At 41.3% G+C, this 20,694-nt stretch overlaps 1 protein-coding gene across 3 annotated transcripts in view; it reads left to right on the top strand.

Annotated features, from left to right (window-relative positions):
• MCC (MCC regulator of WNT signaling pathway) overlaps window positions 1-20,694 on the top strand; it is a 473,566-nt gene that overhangs the window by 352,971 nt on the left and 99,901 nt on the right. For all 3 annotated transcript variants that reach the window (XM_028849659.2, XM_002804475.4, XM_015140595.3), the window contains one exon: window positions 6,533-6,675. In XM_028849659.2, the coding sequence (XP_028705492.2) occupies window positions 6,533-6,675 (143 nt within the window). The remainder of the gene's footprint in view (window positions 1-6,532; window positions 6,676-20,694) is intronic.

Here is a 20,694-nt window from a genome sequence, read left to right as displayed (position 1 = left end):
TAAAACCTGGTGAAGAACATTAACAAAACCATAAAGCTGCTTAGCATCACCACATTGCACAGGGTTTTTCCAACAGGGGCTCAAGTTCTCAGGCCAGACTGTCTCAAGGCTGACTCAGGGCTTTATCCCTGGATTGCACCATAGCAGGGATGAGCCTAAAGGATTTTATTCTCAGTGGTTTAAATGACGATGTTGCTTGTTTTTATTACACATTTTTGCATATTGGCAATTTCACCGATTTATGTGGCTAGACCCAAGTATTTATGTGAATGTTTAATTTGCTTCATCATCATGATAGGAAAGCTAAGATCTCAAGAAGAAACTCCGGGTATATATTAAGTGCCAGATGAAATTTGGGAAAAACAAAATTTCATCATATCCAGTGTCAATCATTTTTTTCTTTTCCTTTCAAACTGAAAGTCTGTAGTTGTGAGACAAATCTAGACTCCTAATGATAATGGCCTCCAGAAATTAATGGCAGGCAAGACGCTGCAACCACAGGCTTTCTGGCTTTGTGGCACTGTACCTTCCGTCAAAAACTGAATATGGGCTGGGAGGAGGAAGAACCCTGGATGCAATTACCTGTAATGATAGAAAAAAAAAAAAAAAAAAAAAAGCAGTAGCATGTTATTTGAGACCAATTTTTATTTTGTTCAGCTGAAATTATGTGAGGTGTCTCTGTCCAATAGAGAGAAGAAAATAGTCTCTAACTTATAAGTTGTAGTAGAAGAAACTGCCTTTGGTCCCAGAGGCTGCTAAGTAAATTATCACTGAATAATTGACTTTGGAAGCTAAAGTTGGCTTGTTGGAAGCTGGAGAGACTTTGAATTCCCTGTTTTACACCCCCTTGTGTCTCCTTTTCTGTTTTTATCCTCTCTGGGGGTAGAAGAGAGAGCTCTTTGGGCTTTCCTAACTCTCTTTGGTATTATAAGACCTAACATTCATGCTTCCTGGAGTTCACAGAGGCGTTTCAGGGTCTGAGACCAAGGTACCACCTAAGATCCTTAGGTAAATGGTGAAGAGGATGTAAGCCCACAGGTCAGGGAGCTGGAGGAGGAAGACATAGAGGAGAGAGGATTGCGGCTGCAAACAGCTTCAATGCCTTGATGGCAAAAACAGGAATCGGAGAGATATTTGTTACCTGGGTTACAGGAAATAAATCAGTTGCTTCACATTAAGTCTGTTTTCTCATCTACAAAATGATGGTGTCAAGCTATGCAGTGAAAACAAATAGTTTCGAATGTTCAGTGGCCTAAGATATCAAAGATTGATTTCTTGTTTTCTATTGGGAGCTCACTGGACCTGGCAGGGAACTCTGTGCTGTATTGTCCCTACCCAGGCTTCCAAGCTGAGGGCCTCTACCATCTGGAATGTCGTCAGTGGCCATGGCCCGGGAAAGGGAATGTGGCAAGCCCGACAGGAGCTCTTAAAGGCTTCTAGGCAAAATGGTATATTCATTCATATCTTACTGGCCAAAATAAGTGGCATGGCCATATTTAGCTTCAAGCAGGAGAAGCATAATCCTACCATGTGCATGGATGGCAAACCAGAGGCTTGGTGCCACAGGGGTACTTGTTATACCATGTAGTGGTCCTGGTGGATGGAGCATCATGTACCTAAGAAAATAATGGGGAGAAATGAAAACGATTCAGAAAAAAAATGTGCTAGGGAAATTATTTAAAAAATGGGTGGGTCTTCCATCAATTTTCTGAAAGTCTATACTGTACTTAATTTTTTAACTTAAAAATTGGAAAACTTATGCAAATGTTAAGTAGTAATTATAGAAGAGAACCTCTTTTCTGTTTGGTTGTTGTCAGTGTGTTACCTTCCTGAATGAGGCCATGCGGGAACACGTACTCCTAGGTGACTCTTACGTAGAGGTGCAGTGTTGAGCTTGTCCTAACCTATTTCCTTATTAAACAGAACACCTGAAATCATACACCATCCAGGGTTAAAAAGTGCTCTCCCAGGGCCGGGCGCAGTGCCTCATGCCTGTAATCCAGCACTTTGGGAGGCCGAGGCAGACAAATCATTTGAGGTCAGGAGTTCAAGACTGGCCCGGCCAACATAGTGAAATCCCATCTCTACTAAAAATACAAAATTTAGCTGGGCCTGGTGGCATACCCCTGTAATCCCAGCTACTCAGGAGGCTGAGGCATGAGAATCACTTGAACCTGGGAGGCGGAGGTTGCAGTGAGCTGAGATGACTCCATTGCACTCCAGCCTGGGCGACAGAGCAAGACTCCATCTCAAAAAAACAAAAAGTGTTCTCCCAGGTCATGAAAACTCAAGGTGATGAGAGGCAACAGGTCAGTAACGAACTAGAGTGTGGGGACAGGAGTGGACCTCACTTTAACAGGCTGCTCCTGCCTATGTGGGAGGTCGCCAGGACAGGAAGGCCAGTGATGGTACACATAATGGCTTTGTCTGCCCTGCCTGCCACCTGCTCATCTTCCACTTTTGCTGCACTAAAGTGCCACATTCCCAGGGTTGACTCATGAGCAGCTAGATGGGTGCTCTTGGGCAAGGGTGTTGGCCGGGCGCAGTGGCTCACGTCTGTAATCCCAGCACGTTGGGAGGCTGAGGCAGGCGGATCACAAGGTCAGGAGATCGAGACCATCCTGGCTAACATGGTGAAACCCTGTCTCTACTAAAAAAAAAAAAAAAATACAAAAAAATTAGCTGGGCATGGTGTCAGGCGCCTATAGTCCCAGCTACTCGGGAGGCTGAGGCGGGAGAATGGCATGAACCCGGGAGGCGGAGCTTGCAGTGAGCAGAGATCACGCCACTGCACTCCAGCCTGGGCAAGAGCGCGAGACTTCATCTCAAAAAAAAAAAAGAAAAGAAAAAATGAACAAGGGTGTCGTGTTGGTTCTTTTGGCTTTTGCAGGTGATGGCTTGTTTCCTCCTGTGCTGTTGCCCTGTGGGATTTGCTCCGCTTTTCCCTGCACTACAGCTTGGAAATGCTCAGCGGATTTTCACTGAGCTTTGAGATCAGTGGTTCAGCTTCTTTGGCTGGGTACAGTGAGTGTGCACAAATGAGTGAAGCATGTTTAATAAGAGGATGTTGATGTGTAGAGACGAACCTTGAGCAGTGGCTTCTCGGTCATTGATACAGCCACCGGCTAGGAGTCTGTCTTGATAATTATTTTCTGGTATTCTCTTTTCACTGGGGAAAGAATCCCCAGGATGCCATCCTAGTATCTCTTCTTCTCCCCACCCTTCCACTTCTATCCCTGTTTCTTGTTCTCCAGAAGAGAAGTCTGGCGTTCTTTCAGTCCACTGTAAGCTGTGACCACAGTTACCTTCAACATGTATTGTAATCACTTCCCCTGTAGCACCCAGCACAGTCTCATTTAAGAAATGTCTGATATGTGTAGAGGAAGCATTACATTATAGTATTACATCATATGCTATTTCTTAAAAACTTACGGAAAAATATAGGAATGTAAACTAAATACCTTTGCCCTTAGCTAAAAGAGTTTTTTTTTTCCTCCAATATATTCTTGTTACTTCTTCTAAATGAGTGCTTGAGCTCCAAATATACATCAAATCTTTTTTTTCTTTATCTAGCTACAAGCCCTATTCCATCTGACTGAATCACCAGGCTTCATGTTGCCTCTTGTTCTTGCAGGTATCCTCCAGGCAGGCTTCCCAGTTAGAGGCAGGGGAAAGATGGTGCAATACCAGACAGCACGCTCTTCCTCTCCATCTGGTATCCTGGGCAGCCTCACAGGGTCTTTTTTTTTCTTTTCTTTTCTTTTTTTTTTTTTTTTAAGTGAAAGCAGGTTTATTAGAGAAACAAAAGAATGGCTGGAATGGCTGCTCCATAGGCAGAGCAGCAGCAAGGGCTGCTGATTGGCCAGGATCACATCTTTTAGGCAGTTCACATCAGTCAGTAGGGATGCCAAAGGGTGGTCTTTTGGTGGTTATCAATTGCTGGTGTGCCTTTCTCTATATAGACCCTTGAACATCTTCATTGTTCGTTGGACTTTGTAGTTTCTTGTCAGCCCAGGTGGTGGTAGTGGCCTGTTGACCTGTAAGGACTTCAAACAAGGAAATATGAGTGGGGAAATAAGGGAAAGTGAGAGCTCATTGAGTGTGTAAGTGGAAATGTTTCACAGTAATTTGTAGCCCTAGAGAACTGAATATGGAAAACCAAAGAGGAGGAACAAGCAACATGGGAACATAGGAGTCACTGCATTGATGAGATCCAGGTCAGAGACAGAATTTTATCCTACAGTCACACTAAGATCTGGAACTGGTGACCTGCATGAGAGTGTCCACTACATCTGTACATGTTCATACAATATGAACACACACACACACACACACACACTCTGAGGTTGGGAACAGAGGCTAATAGCAAGAGTTTATAGATGTGCTGCAGGTCTGAGAGGAACAGTGTTCTCTTCTTGGTATGTTCAGAGAAATATAAGCTCTTTCATTTATTGATAGAAATTGCCTTTGAGATCCTGTCATTTTGTAGACTTCTCCTGTTCCTGAAGTATGTAGGATCATGGATGAGAAAGGCCTAACTTCATGGAAAGAGTGTCTGTGGCTGGTTACGGCATCTTTGTTTAGGAAAGCTTCCACTAGATGTGCCTCTCACTCGACCTTGATCCTTGCCTCTGTTCCCACTTATTTTTTGTGTGCTTGACCTTGAGTGGAGGTTATTTGATGTTTCAGGTTGTCACTAAGAGTAGTAGTTCACGGGAGTATTTTCCTGAAAGTAACTATCCCTCTACGGCTGTGATAAAGCATTCAACAACCTTCTTGCCTCCAATCTTGTTTCTGGAGCTCTAAGGTAACCCCCAGGAAGTTACATAAATACTGATCCAGCTGTTGTTGAGGTGCGGGCCCTACCATGATTGATACCAAAGTATTTGTCAGACTTCTTCATTGAACACTTCTGTTTCAGTATTGAGTTAGGCTTAGTATAATGTTCAGTTTATCGTTGAAAGCCTTTTGTCCCTGTGCTGGGTTATGCCATTGGAAGCTTAGCCGATTTAGGGAGGGACAGGGGAGTTAGCGGGTGAGAAATCCTCCTCTTTCCCTGCCTGCCACCAGGCCTGGAGATGCAAACCTGCAATGCTGGAAACACATATGGCTCTTGGCACTGAGAAAACCTTGTTGAAGATGAAAGTAAAGTTCCTCTGGTGACAGGAAGTTAATCAAAGCTGAATGTGGTAGACAAGGACGCAAGCTGGACTACTTGTTCCATCACTGAGGAGTATTTTATTATTATGTAAATGAGATTAAATGCACAGTGACTGGAAGGTATTGAGAACGGTGGAGAAAAGTCAGAGGTGAACAGGCTCCTCAGGATTTAAACTCTGGCTGCAGAAATGTTTTTGTAACTCTGCTGCCTCTTAGTCCATCAAACGCTGAGCAAGGGAAGCTCCTCTGCTTCTTTTTTTTTTTTTTTTTTTGAGATGGAGTCTCACTCTGTCGCCCAGGCTGAAGTGCAGTGGCCAGATCTCAGCTCACTGCAAGCTCCACCTTCTGGGTTTACACCATTCTCCTGCCTCAGCCTCCTGAGTAGCTGGGACTACAGGCGCCCGCCACCTCGCCCGGCTACTTTTTTGTATTTTTTAGCAGAGACGGGGTTTCACCGTGTTCGCCAGGATGGTCTCGATCTCCTGACTTTGTGATCCACCCGTCTCGGCCTCCCAAAGTGCTGGGATTACAGGCTTGAGCCACCGCGCCCGGCCCCCGCTGCCTCTTTTATCACTATTTCTGCTAAGCAGTTTTCATGATGGTGATATATCATCATCCATTCATTCCATAACACTCCTACTTCACCCACAGTAAACCAGGCCATTTGTTGGTGCTAGGCTAAATAATGAAAAACCTAGTCCCTGCCTTCCAGGAGCTTGTAGTCTGGGAGATGATGATATTGGAAAGCATTAAATTTGCTGATAATCTATCCAGATAAGAAGTGGTACTATACCATTTAGGATTGTTTGGTTGAAAAATAGCTGAAACAAACCCTGATAAACTTCAGCAAAGGAGGAGTGAATCAGTAAAAAAAAAAAAAAAAAAAAAAAAAAGGAAACTAAACAGCCATAAGAGAACTTGGGAAGGGAGCTGTAGGTAGCAGGAACTAAGAGAGATGCTCTTCAAGGCTCTCTGAATCAACTCCATGCAACCTTACATCCATTTGCTTAAGATTGAAATTCCCTGCAGAAGGTATCTGATGGATCTAGCTTGGACCACTTGCCTGTTTCTTGACTATGGGAAAGCGGGGGACTTGGATAGCCCCACTTGGACAGTGTGCAATGGCAAAGGGACTGTTTCCCAAAGAGAGATGGAGTGCTAGAAAGGCAAAGACTCCGGTATTCACCAGGGGAATTATAAAATTTAGCCATTGATATGTTTCCTGGGATTGCCAGCCAATGAGCTGACCTACATTTTATTTGGGGCTTACTCAGTGTTGGCAGTTGTAATGGTTTGAGACCACAAAGCTTGGAATCACCCACCTATAGATGCCTGAATTCATCAGCATTCTGTCCTTTTCCCTTATTCCCAGTGCGAGCAGTCCCACCTCATGAGAGAGCATGAGGATGTCCAGGAGCGAACGACGCTTCGCTATGAGGAGCGCATCACAGAGCTCCACAGCGTCATTGCGGAGCTCAACAAGAAGATAGACCGTCTGCAAGGCACCACCATCAGGTACACGGCTCCAGTCGGCTTTCACTCTGCCCCTCCTGCTAGACCCTCCATCTTGGAGCTGAAGTAGCCCCAACTATTAATATTTTAACTCCAAGACCGAAGTTCTAGTTTATAGATTATAAACTAGATTATAATGATGTTTTCTTTGTATCTAAGGCTTTCGAAGTGTATATTGCTCTTAGCTTTGTTAATCATGTGCTTTCACCTCCCTTTTTCTGTTCTGATTTGGGTCCTTAAAATAACCCTGGAAAGCAGTCAAGGTGGGGGTTGTGGTCCTCAGTTCATTGATGAGGGTATGAAATCAGAAGTTGAGTGAAATGCTTTAGTGATGAGTTCTAAATGGAGCCCCTTCCATCTTAGAGACCAGCGTCCCTGCTGCCCCTTTTATTCACTGGGTGGATGCTAAATGTGCAAACTATGTCCCTTCCTTGGAGATTTTGAGAGATTTATGAATGTAGCTTATAACTAAGCATTATGTAGGCTTCTAGATAATCTGATTATATTTTGAGCTTACCTTAAATTGCTCTACCAACATGGATTTATCCTCTTACCGAACTCATAAGGCAGGGGGCAAGATTTGACCCATCATTTTACTGGTGAAAAAGCTGGGGCTTAAAGAGAGTGACTGCCTTGTAGTTAAAATTAGCAGAGGATAGAGGTGGGTCAGAACCCAGAATATCTCTGCTTTTACTGAATTTTCTCTTCATAACAATAACTGGTAGGGATTCTGCCTTCCTTACTTATAAATCACTTGGACCCTAAGTCTCCTGCCACAGTGATTAGTTGGTTGTATCTGCCCTGTTTCTCAGAGGAGAGGTTTGCTTTAAATGACTTCCTGAGCCGTGGATGAGAGCATTTTCATGTTCCTGGCGATGCTCAGGGAACAGCCTGAGGACAGCAAACGGCTGGCACCTACCTTTTTGGAGAAAGAGTGCTTTGTTCATTGAATGCTTACACAAGCCACAATTTTAAAACAGTTTCAGAGGCAGCTACTTTAAACTCTCCTTCTAGAAGTCAGAGGAAACTTTGGATGCATGTTGTTCCAACACCGAGAGTCATAGTAATGACAGGGCTTCTTGATGAGGCTACTAATGGGCATCTGTTTTCTGGGCAAAATTGTGGAAAAATTTGCACTGAGCAGGAGCCACACAATAAACTGCATATTCTAATTTAGAACCTCAAGGCTTTTAAATTATATATTGGTCTTCAGAGTGATCGTAGGTTAGAAGTACATGAGCAGAGAAGAATTTTTAGCCCAAAAGAATGATTGTAGCAGATTTAAAGGAGCCTGACGTAGGACACTGGCAAATTTGTGATTTTTATTAATACATGTTGCACTTTTAAACAGTTGAGAAAGTGAAAGCAAATGAGCTCAGTAAGTTGTGAAAAATACAAAATGTGAAAAAATACACATCACCTAGAAATCTTAATTTGAAGATGTTTAAATTGAATATAATGACCAAACTGCTTTACTTTGAAATGCAGTGAACTTTTTGAATACAAACATTTATTGGTGCCTTTAATTTAAAGGAAGACTACATCTGTGGAGATGTCATATTAAATTCTGCCAGTCTGTGTTGTTTAATGAGCTGGCCCCTCCTTGAGGGGATTCCCTGCAAGGCTGGAAGATGCGTAGACATGTAGACCAATGAGACCATGTCTCTTCTTGTCCTCTGAGCTCCTGAGGCTTAGGCATCTCCCCAGCCCTCAGCACTCCAGCAAATTGGTTTGGCCTCTGAATTATTCAGGGTTCTCCAGAGAGACAGAAACCAATAGAACATAGAGACAGATATATATCTATAAAGATATGAAAGGGGATTTATTAGGAAGATTGACTCATGCAATTATGGAGTCTGAGAAGTTTCACAGCAGGCTGCCTGCAAGCTTGAGACCCTGGGATGCTAGCAGCATGACTCCGTCCACGTTTGAAAACCTCAGAACTAGAGAAGCTGATGGTGTAATTCTCAGTCCAAGCCAAAGGCTTGAAAACCTGGGGGAATGCAAGTGCAGGTCCTAGAGTCCAAAGGCTGGAGAGCCAGGAGTTCTGATGTCCAAGGGCAGGAGAAGAGTATTCCACCTCCCGGAAGAGGGAGAGTAAATTTGTCTTTTCTCTTCCTTTTTTGTTCTATCCAGACCCCCAGCCAGTTGGATGGTGCCCACATACACGAAGGGTGGATCTTCCCCCTCAGTCCAACAACTCACACACCAGTCTCCTCTGGAAGCACCCTCACACACACACACCTAGAAATAACGCTTTAACATTTCTCTCAGGCATTCCTTAATCCAGTCAAGTTGACGCCTAAAATTAGCCATCACAGTCCTCAGCTCTTAATATGCTATGATGGGCCAAATGCAGTAGGAACTAGGCACCGTGGATGAACTCTAACTACCCTAGCATACCCAGGGTCTACAGAATTGCTTGTCATACTGGACAGACAGAGTGGTAGTACCATTATAGACTTAGGTGTCACTTAAATCTGGCCTCAGTTAAGAATTTATTGAAGAGGCTAAAAATCTTTATTAAGGGCATAGTTTGTATAACCTATGATATATCCACACTTAAGCTATACTGAATTGCTTAAGGAAAGAAAATGACAATCTCATAGTTTTCTATTTTTATCTCAGGTCACAATCAAAGCATCAGGCACCTTCTGTGACTGCCCTAGAACACTCTCCCATCCCTTATAGTCACAGTGCTAATGTAGCCAAAAACCAGATACTGCCGGTTGCAGAATTCTAATGTGAGTTGAATTCATAGCCACATCAGATCTTTTAAGTGAAGATTAAGCATTGGTAGGAAAAGGTGAAATTGTGAGAATTTGTAGGGTTCATTTGGGTAGACTCACATACATTCACATACCTAGAAACTACAAATTCCACTGAGCACGCCTTCCTACAGAAACAATTCTCCCTCCTCATCCAGTAAAGCAAGTCCTATCTTGCTTGGAGACTCTATTTCATGCCAGGTAGGAGGTGGCAAATATAGTCATGTCCCATTTCTACTTCGTTCATCTTTATCTTTAGGCCTAAAAGTGGTCAAATGTCATCATGTCCCAAAGAGATAAGTAGAAAATCCAACTTGGAAAGATACAAGTAAAGCACCGGAAGATTTATAAGATTCCATTAATTTACATTTAATAAAACTTGGGGAAGTTGTATGTTCCTTAGAGATGCTGGATAGACCTTTGATGCATAGTTTGCAAATATTTTCTCTCATTCTGTAAGTTGTCTGTTTACTCTGATAGTTTCTTTTGCTGTACAGAAGCTCTTAAGCTTCATTAGATCCCACTTGTCAATGTTTGTTTTTTTGCTGTTGCTTTTTGTGTCTCTGTGCAGTGGTGCATGCCTATAGTCCCAGCTACTCGGGAGGCTGAGGCAGGAGAATCGCTTGAACCCAGGAGGTGAAGGTTGCATGTGTCTTTATAGTAGAATGAGTTATAATCCTTTGGGTATATACCCAGTAATGGGATAGTTAGGTCAAATGGTATTTCTAGTTTTAGATCCTTGAGAAATCACCACACTGTCTTCCACAATGGTTGAACTAATTTACACTCCCACTAACGGTGTAAAAGCATTCCTATTTCTCCACATCCTCTCCAGCATCTATTGTTTCCTGACTTTTTAATGATCGCCATTCTAACTGGCATGAGATGGTATTTTGTTGTGGTTTTGATTTGCATTTCTCTAATGACCAGTGGTGATGAACTTTTTTTCGTATGTTCATATTAATTCATGTGTGAGATTAGGAACTAAGGGTTCTAGACCATGGAGGGAGGAATTCAGTTGGACTGATAATGACTTTATTTATAGGACTTTTCCTGTGAGAGATTCTGGATTCGATATGTTAGGCTCAACAAAGGATTCTACATTAAATTATGTTGAAATGCCAGAACTTTCCTAGTATAATCTAGAAAAAGTTTAGAAGCCTGAGGAGTCAGCAATGTTGACAGGGAGATAATGTCCTTAAAATGGGGTCCTTGGTACCACTGAACAACTACAGTCAAAGTGGGCTTGGTTATTGTATTGGTCAACAAGGTCACAATAGTAGTCAAAAAAGTTTGAGCTGCTAGGGATTGTTGTAGTGGCTAATTAAGCATGAGATCTCTAGAACTGATAGAAATGGGCAGCATACTAAAGTTTTACCTGATCATTATAGGCAAACTCTGGTCTGGTGAACAGAGACTTTACTTGTCATCACAACGGATAATCATGGCCTCATCCAATTCACTTACCTGGATACCAGACCAGTTATAGAACCAGAGCCCCCTGGATGAAGGGGAAAATGTATACAATCATGCCACAAGTGAGTGCAGTAAACTTTCCTTTTACCCCTTCAAAGAAAGAGAATGGCAGGTACTTATAGGGAGAGTGTGCAGTGGGGAAAAGAGAGAACCATATTCTGAGGTAGATTACTAGACTTTGAATCTAAACTGATGATAGCCCATGGAGCTCCAAAGTATTTGTGGTTTACAAGTCAGAGTAGGGACTTAGGAAGGTACATCAGTCAGCTTGGGCTGCCATAACAAAATATCATAGACAAGGTAGCTTTTTTCTCACAGTTCTGGAAGCTGGGAAGTCTTAAGATTAAGACACGAGCTAATTTATTTCCCCATTGAGGCTCTGTTCCTGGCTTGCAGATGGCCACTTTCTCACTGTGTCCTCACATGGAGGGAAGAGACAAAGAGGAAGCAAGCTCTCTGCTGTATCTTCATATGAGGGCACCAGTCCCATCATGAGGACCCCACCTTCGGACCTCATCTAAACCTAATTACCTCCTAAAGGCCCTATCTCCAAACACCATCACATTGGATATTAGGGCTTCAACATAAGAATTTTGGCATGGGCCAGGTGTGGTGGCTCATGCCTATAATCCCAGCACTTTGGGAGGCTGAGGTAGACAGATCACTTGAGGACAGGAGTTTGAGATCAACCTGGCCAACACACCCGTGTCTCTACCAAAAAATACAAAAGTTAGCTGGGCGTGGTGGTATGCGCCTATAGTCCCAACTACATGGGAGACTGAGGCAGGAGAATTGTTTGAACCCAGGAGGTAGAGGTTGCAGTGAACCAAGGTCGTGCCACTGCACTCCAGCCTGGGTGACAGAGAAAAAAAAAAAGAATTTTGGGACACAATTTAGTGCCTAGGACCTTCTGTGACTACCCTAGAAGACTCTCCCATCCCTTATAGCTACAGGGCTGATGTAGCCAAGAATCAGACACTGCAGGTTGCTGAAAGTCAGGTAATAAGTAGCATTATGGACTCAATCCAAATCATAGTGGGCCTAGTTATGGCACCATCTGAAAGGTAACCTTTTTCAACGTCCTAGAGATGTGGTAAATGCTCCCAAGTAGCAACAGTATATGGTGCTGTGTTTTGTGGATTGAGAGAGTAGAAGTGGCCCTTCTTATGCATAAACCTAAAAATCCACTTCAAAAGTTTTTGCTTCTGTTACCCTGATACCAAATGCAGACAGGGGCATAATAATAACAACAACAACATCAACAACAACAAAAAAGCACCAACTTCAGGCTAATATCACTAATGAAAATAGAGGTAAAAATCCTCAACAAAATACTAGCAAATCAAATGCAACAGCACAATAAAAAAAGGTCATTCACCGTGATCAAGTGGGATTCATCACAAGGATGCAAATATTGTTCAACATATGCAAATAAATAAACACAATATACCACATTAACAGAATCAAGGGAAAAAAGCATGATTGTTTCAGTAGATGACAGAAAAGAATTTGATAACCATCCCTTTGTGATAAAAACCCTTATCAAAATGAATACAAAAGGAACATATTGATATGGTTTGGCTCTGTGTCCCACCCAAATCTCATCTTGAATTGTAATCCCCACATGTTGAGGGAGGGAGGTGGCTGGATCATGGGGTTGGTTTCTTCCATGCTGTTCTTATGATAGTGAATGAGTTCTGACAAGATCTGATGGTTTTGTGCGTGGTTGACAGTTCCTCCTTCACATGCTTACACTCTCTCCTGCGGCCTTGAGAAGGTGCCTGCTTCCCCTTCCACCATGACTGTAATTTTCTGATACCTTTCCAGCCATGCCCAACTGTGAATCAATTAAACCTCTTTCCTTTCTAAGTTATCCAGTCTCAGGGAAGTTCTTTATAGCAGTGTGAGAACAGACTCATACACATATCTCAAATAAAGGCAACCTATGAAAAACCCATGGCTGATATCATAGCAAAGGGGGAAAAATTGAAGGCCTTTCCTCTAAAGACTGGAACAAGACAAGGATGCCCACTTTCATCACTGTTACTCACTGTAATACAGGAAGTCCTGGCTAGAGCAATTCAGAAAGAGAAAGAAATAAAGGGCATCCAAATTGGAAAGGAAGAAGTCAAATTCACCTTGTTCACAGAATTATCCTGTTCACAGATGACATGATCTTATATATAGAAACCCCTAAATACTCCAACAAAAAACTTCCAGAACTGATAAATTCAGTAAAGTTACAGGGTATAAAATCAACATATTAAAATCATTTTAGCATTTCTATGCACCAATAACAATCAGCCAGAGAACCAAATAAGTCAATTCTATTTACAATAGCTAAAAAATCTAAATTTTAGATCTGAAAAGATCTAAATTTTGATTCCTTGAGTGCAGTCCTAGCAGGTAAAAAATAAATAAGTAAAATTGGATTCTTACATAGTTCTTACAGCAGCTCCTAAACCAGGAGAGCTACGATTACTCAAAGTCCTCAATCAAGTAATTCTACCTATAGGAATATCAATGCCTGTATGAATCTTATCAGAAGTTGTCTTACACCCATGAGCTGTGCCATCACTAGGTCTATTTTCATTTATTTATTTATTTATTTATATTTTCTTATTTCGGGTCTCTGTTTACACCACTGGGTCTAAAAGCAGACTCCTTCAGGAGTAGAGATTGTGGATTCCTTCATTAAACAAAGAATTCTAACCAGCTGAGATGCTAGCTAAAGAAAATAAGGATTTCCTAGTAGCAGAAGGAAGGAGTAAATATCAACTGTAGCCTGTAACCAGCTATAGCCTGTAATCAGAAGCAATGCTTAGGCTATGCATATTTTCTTGCTTTTATGTATATATGCATGTCCCTTTTTCCTCTTACTTTCTCCTATTTTTTTTTATTATTTATTTATTTTTGAGACACTCTCACTGTATCGCCTGGGCTGGCATGCAGTGGCGCAATCTGGGCTCACTGCAACCTCTGCCTCCTGGGTTCAACCGATTCTCATGCCTACCCCTCCTGAGTAGCTAGGATTACAGGTGTGCACTACCATGCCCAGCTAAGTTTTTGTGTTTTTAGTAGAGACGGGGTTTCACCATGTTGGCCGGGATGGTCTCAAACTCCTGGCCTCAGGTGATCTGCTCACCTTGGCCTCCCAAAGTGCTGGGATTACAGGTGTGAGCCACCATGTCCAGCCTCTCCTATCATTTTATATAGGATGAGTTGGTATTGGTGAAACTCATAATTTAGTAGGTAGGTTACATATCTGGGTGGATTTTAATACCATTTATATATGCCAAGAGTGAAGAATCTGAACACAAAATCAAGAAAGCAATCCTACTTACAGTAGCTACAAAAATTATAAAATACCTAAGAATAAATTTAACCAAAGAAGTAAAAGATCTCTACAAGGAAAATTACAAAACTCTCATTAAAGAAACTGAAAAGGATTCAAACAAATGGAAAGATCCCCATGTTCATGGATTGGAGGAATTAGTATTGTTAACCCATTTGTGCCTAGTGTTCTATTATTGGAACGCTAAGCTTGTGGGAGTTATTTATCTCCTGCTGCTCAAGGTCATTGCCAAAGTCTGATTTTTCACACACACAAAAATTTAAGGCTCCAGCATAAATGAGTTAAAATGTTAGTACTACCCAAAGTGATCTGTAGAGTCAGTGTAATCCCTATCAAAATGCCAATGTCATGGTTCACAGAAATAGAAAAAAAAAAAATCCTAAAATATATATGGAACTACAAAAAAAAAAGAGAGAGAGAAAAAAACCCCAAATAGCCAAAGCCAATCCTGAGCAAAAAGAACAAAGCTGGAAGGATCACACTACTTGAGTTCAAATTATACTACAAAGCTGTGGTAACCAAAACAGCATAGTACTGGCACAAAAGCAGACACATAGACCAATGAAACATAGTAGAGAATCCAGAAATAAATCCACTCATCTACAGTCATCTCATTTTTGACAGAGGCACTAAGAACATACAGTAGGGAAAGAATGGTCTCTTCAATAAATGGTGCTGGGCAAAGTGGATATCCATATGCAGAAGAATGAAACCAGACACCAGTCTCTTGCCATACACAAAAATCAGAACAGATTAAAACCTAAACATAAGACCTGAACTATGAAGCTACTCAGAGAAAACATTAAGGAAATGCTCTAGGACATTGAGTCTGGGCAAAGATTTTTTTAGTAAGATCTCAAAAGCATAGGCAATGATAGCAAAACTAGACAAATGGGATTACATGAAACTAAAAAGCTTCCACACAGCAATGGAAATAATGAAAGTGAAAAGAGAAATTACAGAATGGGAGACAATATTTGCACACTGTCCACTGGCAAGGAATGTAAGGAACTCAGTAGCACAAAAAACAAATCTGATTAAAAATGAGCAAAGATCTGAATAGACATTGCTCAAAAGAAGGCATACAGATGGCCAACAGGTAAATGAAAAAGTACTCAAAATCACAGTGAGATATTCTCTCTTCCCAATTAAAATGGTTTCTACCAAAAGCATAAGGAATAATGGATGCTGGCCAGGATATGTAAGAAAGAGGAAGTCTCATACACTCTTGGCAGAAATGTAAATTACTACAACCACTATGTAAGACAGTATGAAGATTCCTCAAAAAACTCAAAATAGAACTACCATATGATCCAGTAATTCCCTTACTGGGTATATATCCAAAAGAAAGGACATCATTATATTGAAGAGATACCTGCATTCCCTTGTTTATTGCAGCACTATTCACAACGGCCAAAATTTGAAATCAGTATCAGTGCCTATCAACAGATGAATGGATGAAGATACATACAATGCAATATTAACAGCTATAAAAAAAAGAATGAAATCCTCTCACAGCAACATGAACGGAACTGGAGGTTGCTATGTTACATGAAAAAAGCCAGAAAGCACAAAAAGACAAATATCGCATGTTCTTACTCATGTCGGAGCTAAGGAAGTAGATCTCATGAAGACAGAGAGTAGTTTGGTGGTTTTTAGAGGCTGGGAAGGATAGGCAGGAGAGGGGGATGAAGAGAGGTTGAATAATGGGTACAAAAATAAGGTAGATAGAAGAAGTAAGACCTAGTGTTTGATAATTCAATAGAGTGACTATAATATTTTATATTTCAAAATAGCTAGTAGAGAATAATTTGAATGTTCCCAGCATAAAGAAAAGATAAATGTTGAAGGTAATGGATATCTCAGTTATCTTGACTTGATTATTACACTGTAAAAATGTATGAAAATGTCACAGGTACCCTGAAAATACATATCTATCCTGTATCAGTTAAAAAAAAAGTTATAGCTTCTTATTTTTGCAACTTTGAGCACTGCTAGTATGAAATCTTAGCGAGTTCTCCATCAGAGAATACAAAAATGATTCAATTGACTGCCACCTGTTTGGCCCTTTGGGACACCCCATGCCACTGAGCCAACAAGCAAAGAAGGAAGTTACTCTACTGGCTGGAGTAACTATCAAGAGGAAATTGGAACACTGAGTACTATGTCTGAATACCTAGGATACCTTCTAGTAATTATCCAGTAGTAAAAGTAGATTAGAACAACCCAATACAGGTCAGGCCAAATACAAGTCAGTCCACTAAGGGCTAGGCCCTTGAGGAATAAAGATTTTGGATTACTTCATTAAGTAAAGAACTCATTCTAACCAGCTGAGATGCTAGCCAAACAAATAAAATATGGATTTCCTAGTAGAGGGAAGTTATAAATATCAACTCTAGCCTCATGACCAGTAGCAGAAAAGATGGCTAGGCTGTGCATATTTTCTTGCTTGTATATGTGTATATGTGTATATATATAAACACACATACACACACACACATGCACTTTTCTTTTTCCTCTTATTTTCTCCTATTATTTCAGATAGGGTGAGTTGGTACTGGTGAAACTCATCATTTAGTAGGTAGGTTACATGATATCTAGGTGGATTTGTCATTGAACTAGAAGAGTGAAGATCGCTTTACTATACTATTGTTAGGAATAATGTTTAAAATTTTAAGGAAATTGAATCCTTGTAAAGTTCCAGTTAATATAAAACTCAAAAAAAGGAAAAAATTATAAATTAAAAAATAAAAAATTAATCAAATTATTTTTAAAAAACCCTTATATCCCACACTATCAATGATGGTACTTTGAATCTCTCATTTTGAAAAGATGAACCTATTTAAATTGAATTGAGGGATGACTACAGAGAAGGTTAGTATCATTGCTATTGCAATTTAGAAATTGTGGTGTGGATAAGAGGGTGCATACAGTTGGTCACTGAGTAGCTAAAGAGGGTAGAGACTATGATAGCTGTTGTCTAGCACTTTGATACCATTCCCACCCCTCTCTTTATCCTCCCCAGAATCAAAGAGGGCCAGGGAACTCTCTCTCAGACTCTCTTACCAGCTGGGTTCTGGATAGAGTTTTAACTGTGCCGATGAAATGCACTCACGTGGGTTTGGAAGGCAGAGGGAGGTGGGAGCTATTCTCCCTCAGCCCATGGTGGTGCAAAGTCAGTAGCAGTTCCTGATCTCTGAGGGGATCACAGCCACAATGGCAAATCTGACAGCTCTTGGTGGCCTCTGCTCACCTCACTTTTCTGCAACCCTTCCAACAATTTTGCAGGCATGGAACTAAAACATGCAGTGCAGTTTGTTTTCCTAACTGAACTCTGCCTAATGCATCCTAAATCCTATCTCCTAGGATTAAACACTAAACACTTTATACATAAGGCCTTCTGAAAAATTTTATTCATGAATAATTTTAAACAAATCTGATCATACAACACGCACTGTTTTGTAATATGTGCTCTTTCTCTTTAAAAAAGCCACTGTTATGAGTGGCTTTTTTTAATGTTAATCTGACTTGGGGAGATTATACAGTGGGATGGGGGAAATGGCAAAATATATCAGTAGCTCACTGGATGTGAAAAGAAAATAAAGAAGGATTTCTAAGCAAATTAAACATAAGATCTTTTCTTTCCCAAGGAGGTTATTTTCTTTTCTGTAAGCTACTCTCATAACATCAGCTTCTCACTACCAAGTCTCATGAGTTGTTCATATTCTCTGCTTCATCTCCCCTTTGCTCATTAGCTCACTGCTGCTGTGTGGCTTCTGACTCCAACAGTTTACCAAAACCCGCTTGCTGTGAACTGACCTGTGGTGCCCCGTTTGCCAAATTCATATATTGAAGCCCTAGCCCCCACTATGATGGTATCTGGAGATGAGGCCTTTGGGAGAGAATCAGGGTTAGATGAAGTCAGAAGAGTGGGGCCCTGTCTTAGTCCCTTTGTGTTGCTAGAAAGGAATATCTGAGGCTGGGTAATTTATAAAGAGAAGAGGTTTGTTTGGCTCACAGTTCTGCAGGCTGTACAAGAAGCATGGCACTGGCATCTGCTTCTGGTGAGGGCTTCAGGCTGCTTCTCCTCATGGCAGAAGGGGAAGGGGAGCCGCCTATGCAGAGATCACACGGCCTGAGAGGGAGGATGTGCCAGGCTCTTTCAACAGCTCGCTCTCCAGGGAACTAATAGAGTGAGAACTCACTCACCCACAAGAAAGGGCAACAATTTCCTCATGAGGGATCCACCACCCCCACGACCCAGACACCTCCCACTAGACTCCATCTCCAATATTGGGGATGAAATTTCTACATGAGAGTTGGAAGGGACAATCATTCAAACCACAGCAGGCCCTCAAGAAGGTATATTGCCTTTTTTTTTTCTTTTCTTGTTTTTAAATTATACCTAAGTTCTGGGATACACATGCAGAACGTGCAGGTTTGTTACATAGGTATACATGTGCCATGGTGGTTTGCTGCACGCATCATCTACATTAGTTATTTCTCCTAAGGCTATCCCTCACCTTGCCCCCCACCCCCTGACAGGCCCCAGTGTGTGATGTTCTCCTCCTTGTGCCCATATGTTCTCATTGTTTAACTCCCACTTATGAGTGAGAACATGCGGTGTTTGGTTTTCTGTTCCTGTGTTAGTTTGCTGAGAATGATGGTTTCCAGCTTCATCCATGTCCCTGCAAAGGACATGAACTCATTCTTTTTCATGGCTGCATAGTATTCCATGGTATATATATGCCACATTTTCTTAATCCAGTCTATCCTTGATGGGCATTTGGGTTGGTTGCAAGTCTTTGCTATTGTGATAGTGCTGCAATAAACATACATGTGCATGTGTCTTTATAGTAGAATGATTTATAATCCTTTGGGTATGTACCCAGTAATGGGATTGCAGGGTCAAATGTTATTTCTAGTTCTAGATCCTTGAGGAATTGCCACACGGTCTTCCACAATAGTTGAACTAATTTCCACTCCCACCAACAGTGTAAAAGTGCTCCTATTTCTCCACATCCTCTCCAGCATCTGTTGTTTCCTGACTTTTTAATGATCGCTATTCTAACTGGTATGAGATGGTATCTCATTGTGGTTTTGATTTGCATTTCTCTAATGACCAATGATGATGAGCTTTTTTTCATATGCTTGTTGGTCACATAAATGTCTTCTTTTGAAAAGTGTCTGTTCATATCCTTTGCCCACTTTTTGATGGGGTTGTTTTTTGGTGTATTGCCTTTTAAGAAGAGACACAAGACAGCTTGCATGTATATTCTCTTCCTTCCAGCCATATGGGGACGCAGGGAGAAATCAGCCATCTGGAAGCCAGGAAGAGCCCTCACCAGAAAGCAGCCATGCTGGACCTTGATCTTGGAGGATCTAGGCTCCAGAACTGTGAGAAAATAAATTTCTATTGTTTAAGCCACCCTGTCTATGGTATTTTTTTATGGCAGCCTGAGCTGACTAAAACACCTTTCTTGAAAATCACCAATGATTTCTTAAATGAAAAATCCAGCGACCTTTTCTTGTCATTGGTCCCTTTCTATGGCATTGACGCTAAGCCATGTTTCCTTCCTGATGGCACTCTTCTTAAACCTCTAGGACCCTGCAGACTGTAGATCTTCTTTTCCCTCCATGGAATTTGTCCGCAGCCTGGGCTCCTATCCTAAACTCTCTCTCTCACATGTTTCACCTCATACAGCAGCAGCCCCAAGGCACAGACCCCTCCTATCTCTGTGATCTCAGCATTGGCACTCAACCCTTCTGTTTAATGGGGCTGCAAAATGCCCCCTCATTTGAGGACAGAGAGATAGCATCCCAGAGTCTCTATCTACTGTAATATAATCTGACTGCTAAGATTTCAGGCCTGCACCAGGAGCTTGATGTTTCTCCTGATCTTTGGGCACACAGTTGCCTATGTGTTGTTGGTATCATGTACATCTTGATGTACATGCAGCCAACAACACACAGGCATCTGTTCATCTTCATGTTGTTGCATTTCAAACACTGTAACCAAAACCTCCTTGTCTGCCAGCAAAACATATTGTTCTGATTAATTTACAGTCTAAAAAGTATAGTGCAATGAAATAAAAATAAAACCCATAAAGAAGATGTATTTCTCGTTCCCTGTTTTCCTGTGTGATCTATATCAATCTCTTTTTTTAATATTTGGAAGTTCTTGAATATGGATCTTATATGAGCTCTTGTTAAGACAAAAATGGATTGTTATATTCATAGAAGAGCATTTCAAATCCCATTTGTTCAGTTATTCACCAAAAGATTCATAGATGAGTCTGATCTTCTCTATGCTATCTGAAAAAATAAGGGGAGATAGTATTGAAGAAAGAATGAGGACTTTATTCATCACTTATTTCCTGTACTAAATTCTTTCAGAGAACTAAAAGGAATACATTTCCTTCC

This window comes from Macaca mulatta, chromosome 6, assembly GCF_049350105.2.
Source record: "Macaca mulatta isolate MMU2019108-1 chromosome 6, T2T-MMU8v2.0, whole genome shotgun sequence".
In the NCBI taxonomy this organism is placed as follows: domain Eukaryota; kingdom Metazoa; phylum Chordata; class Mammalia; order Primates; family Cercopithecidae; genus Macaca; species Macaca mulatta.
Note: the sequence above shows the minus strand (reverse complement) of the source record. Positions and strands in the feature narration are given on the sequence as shown.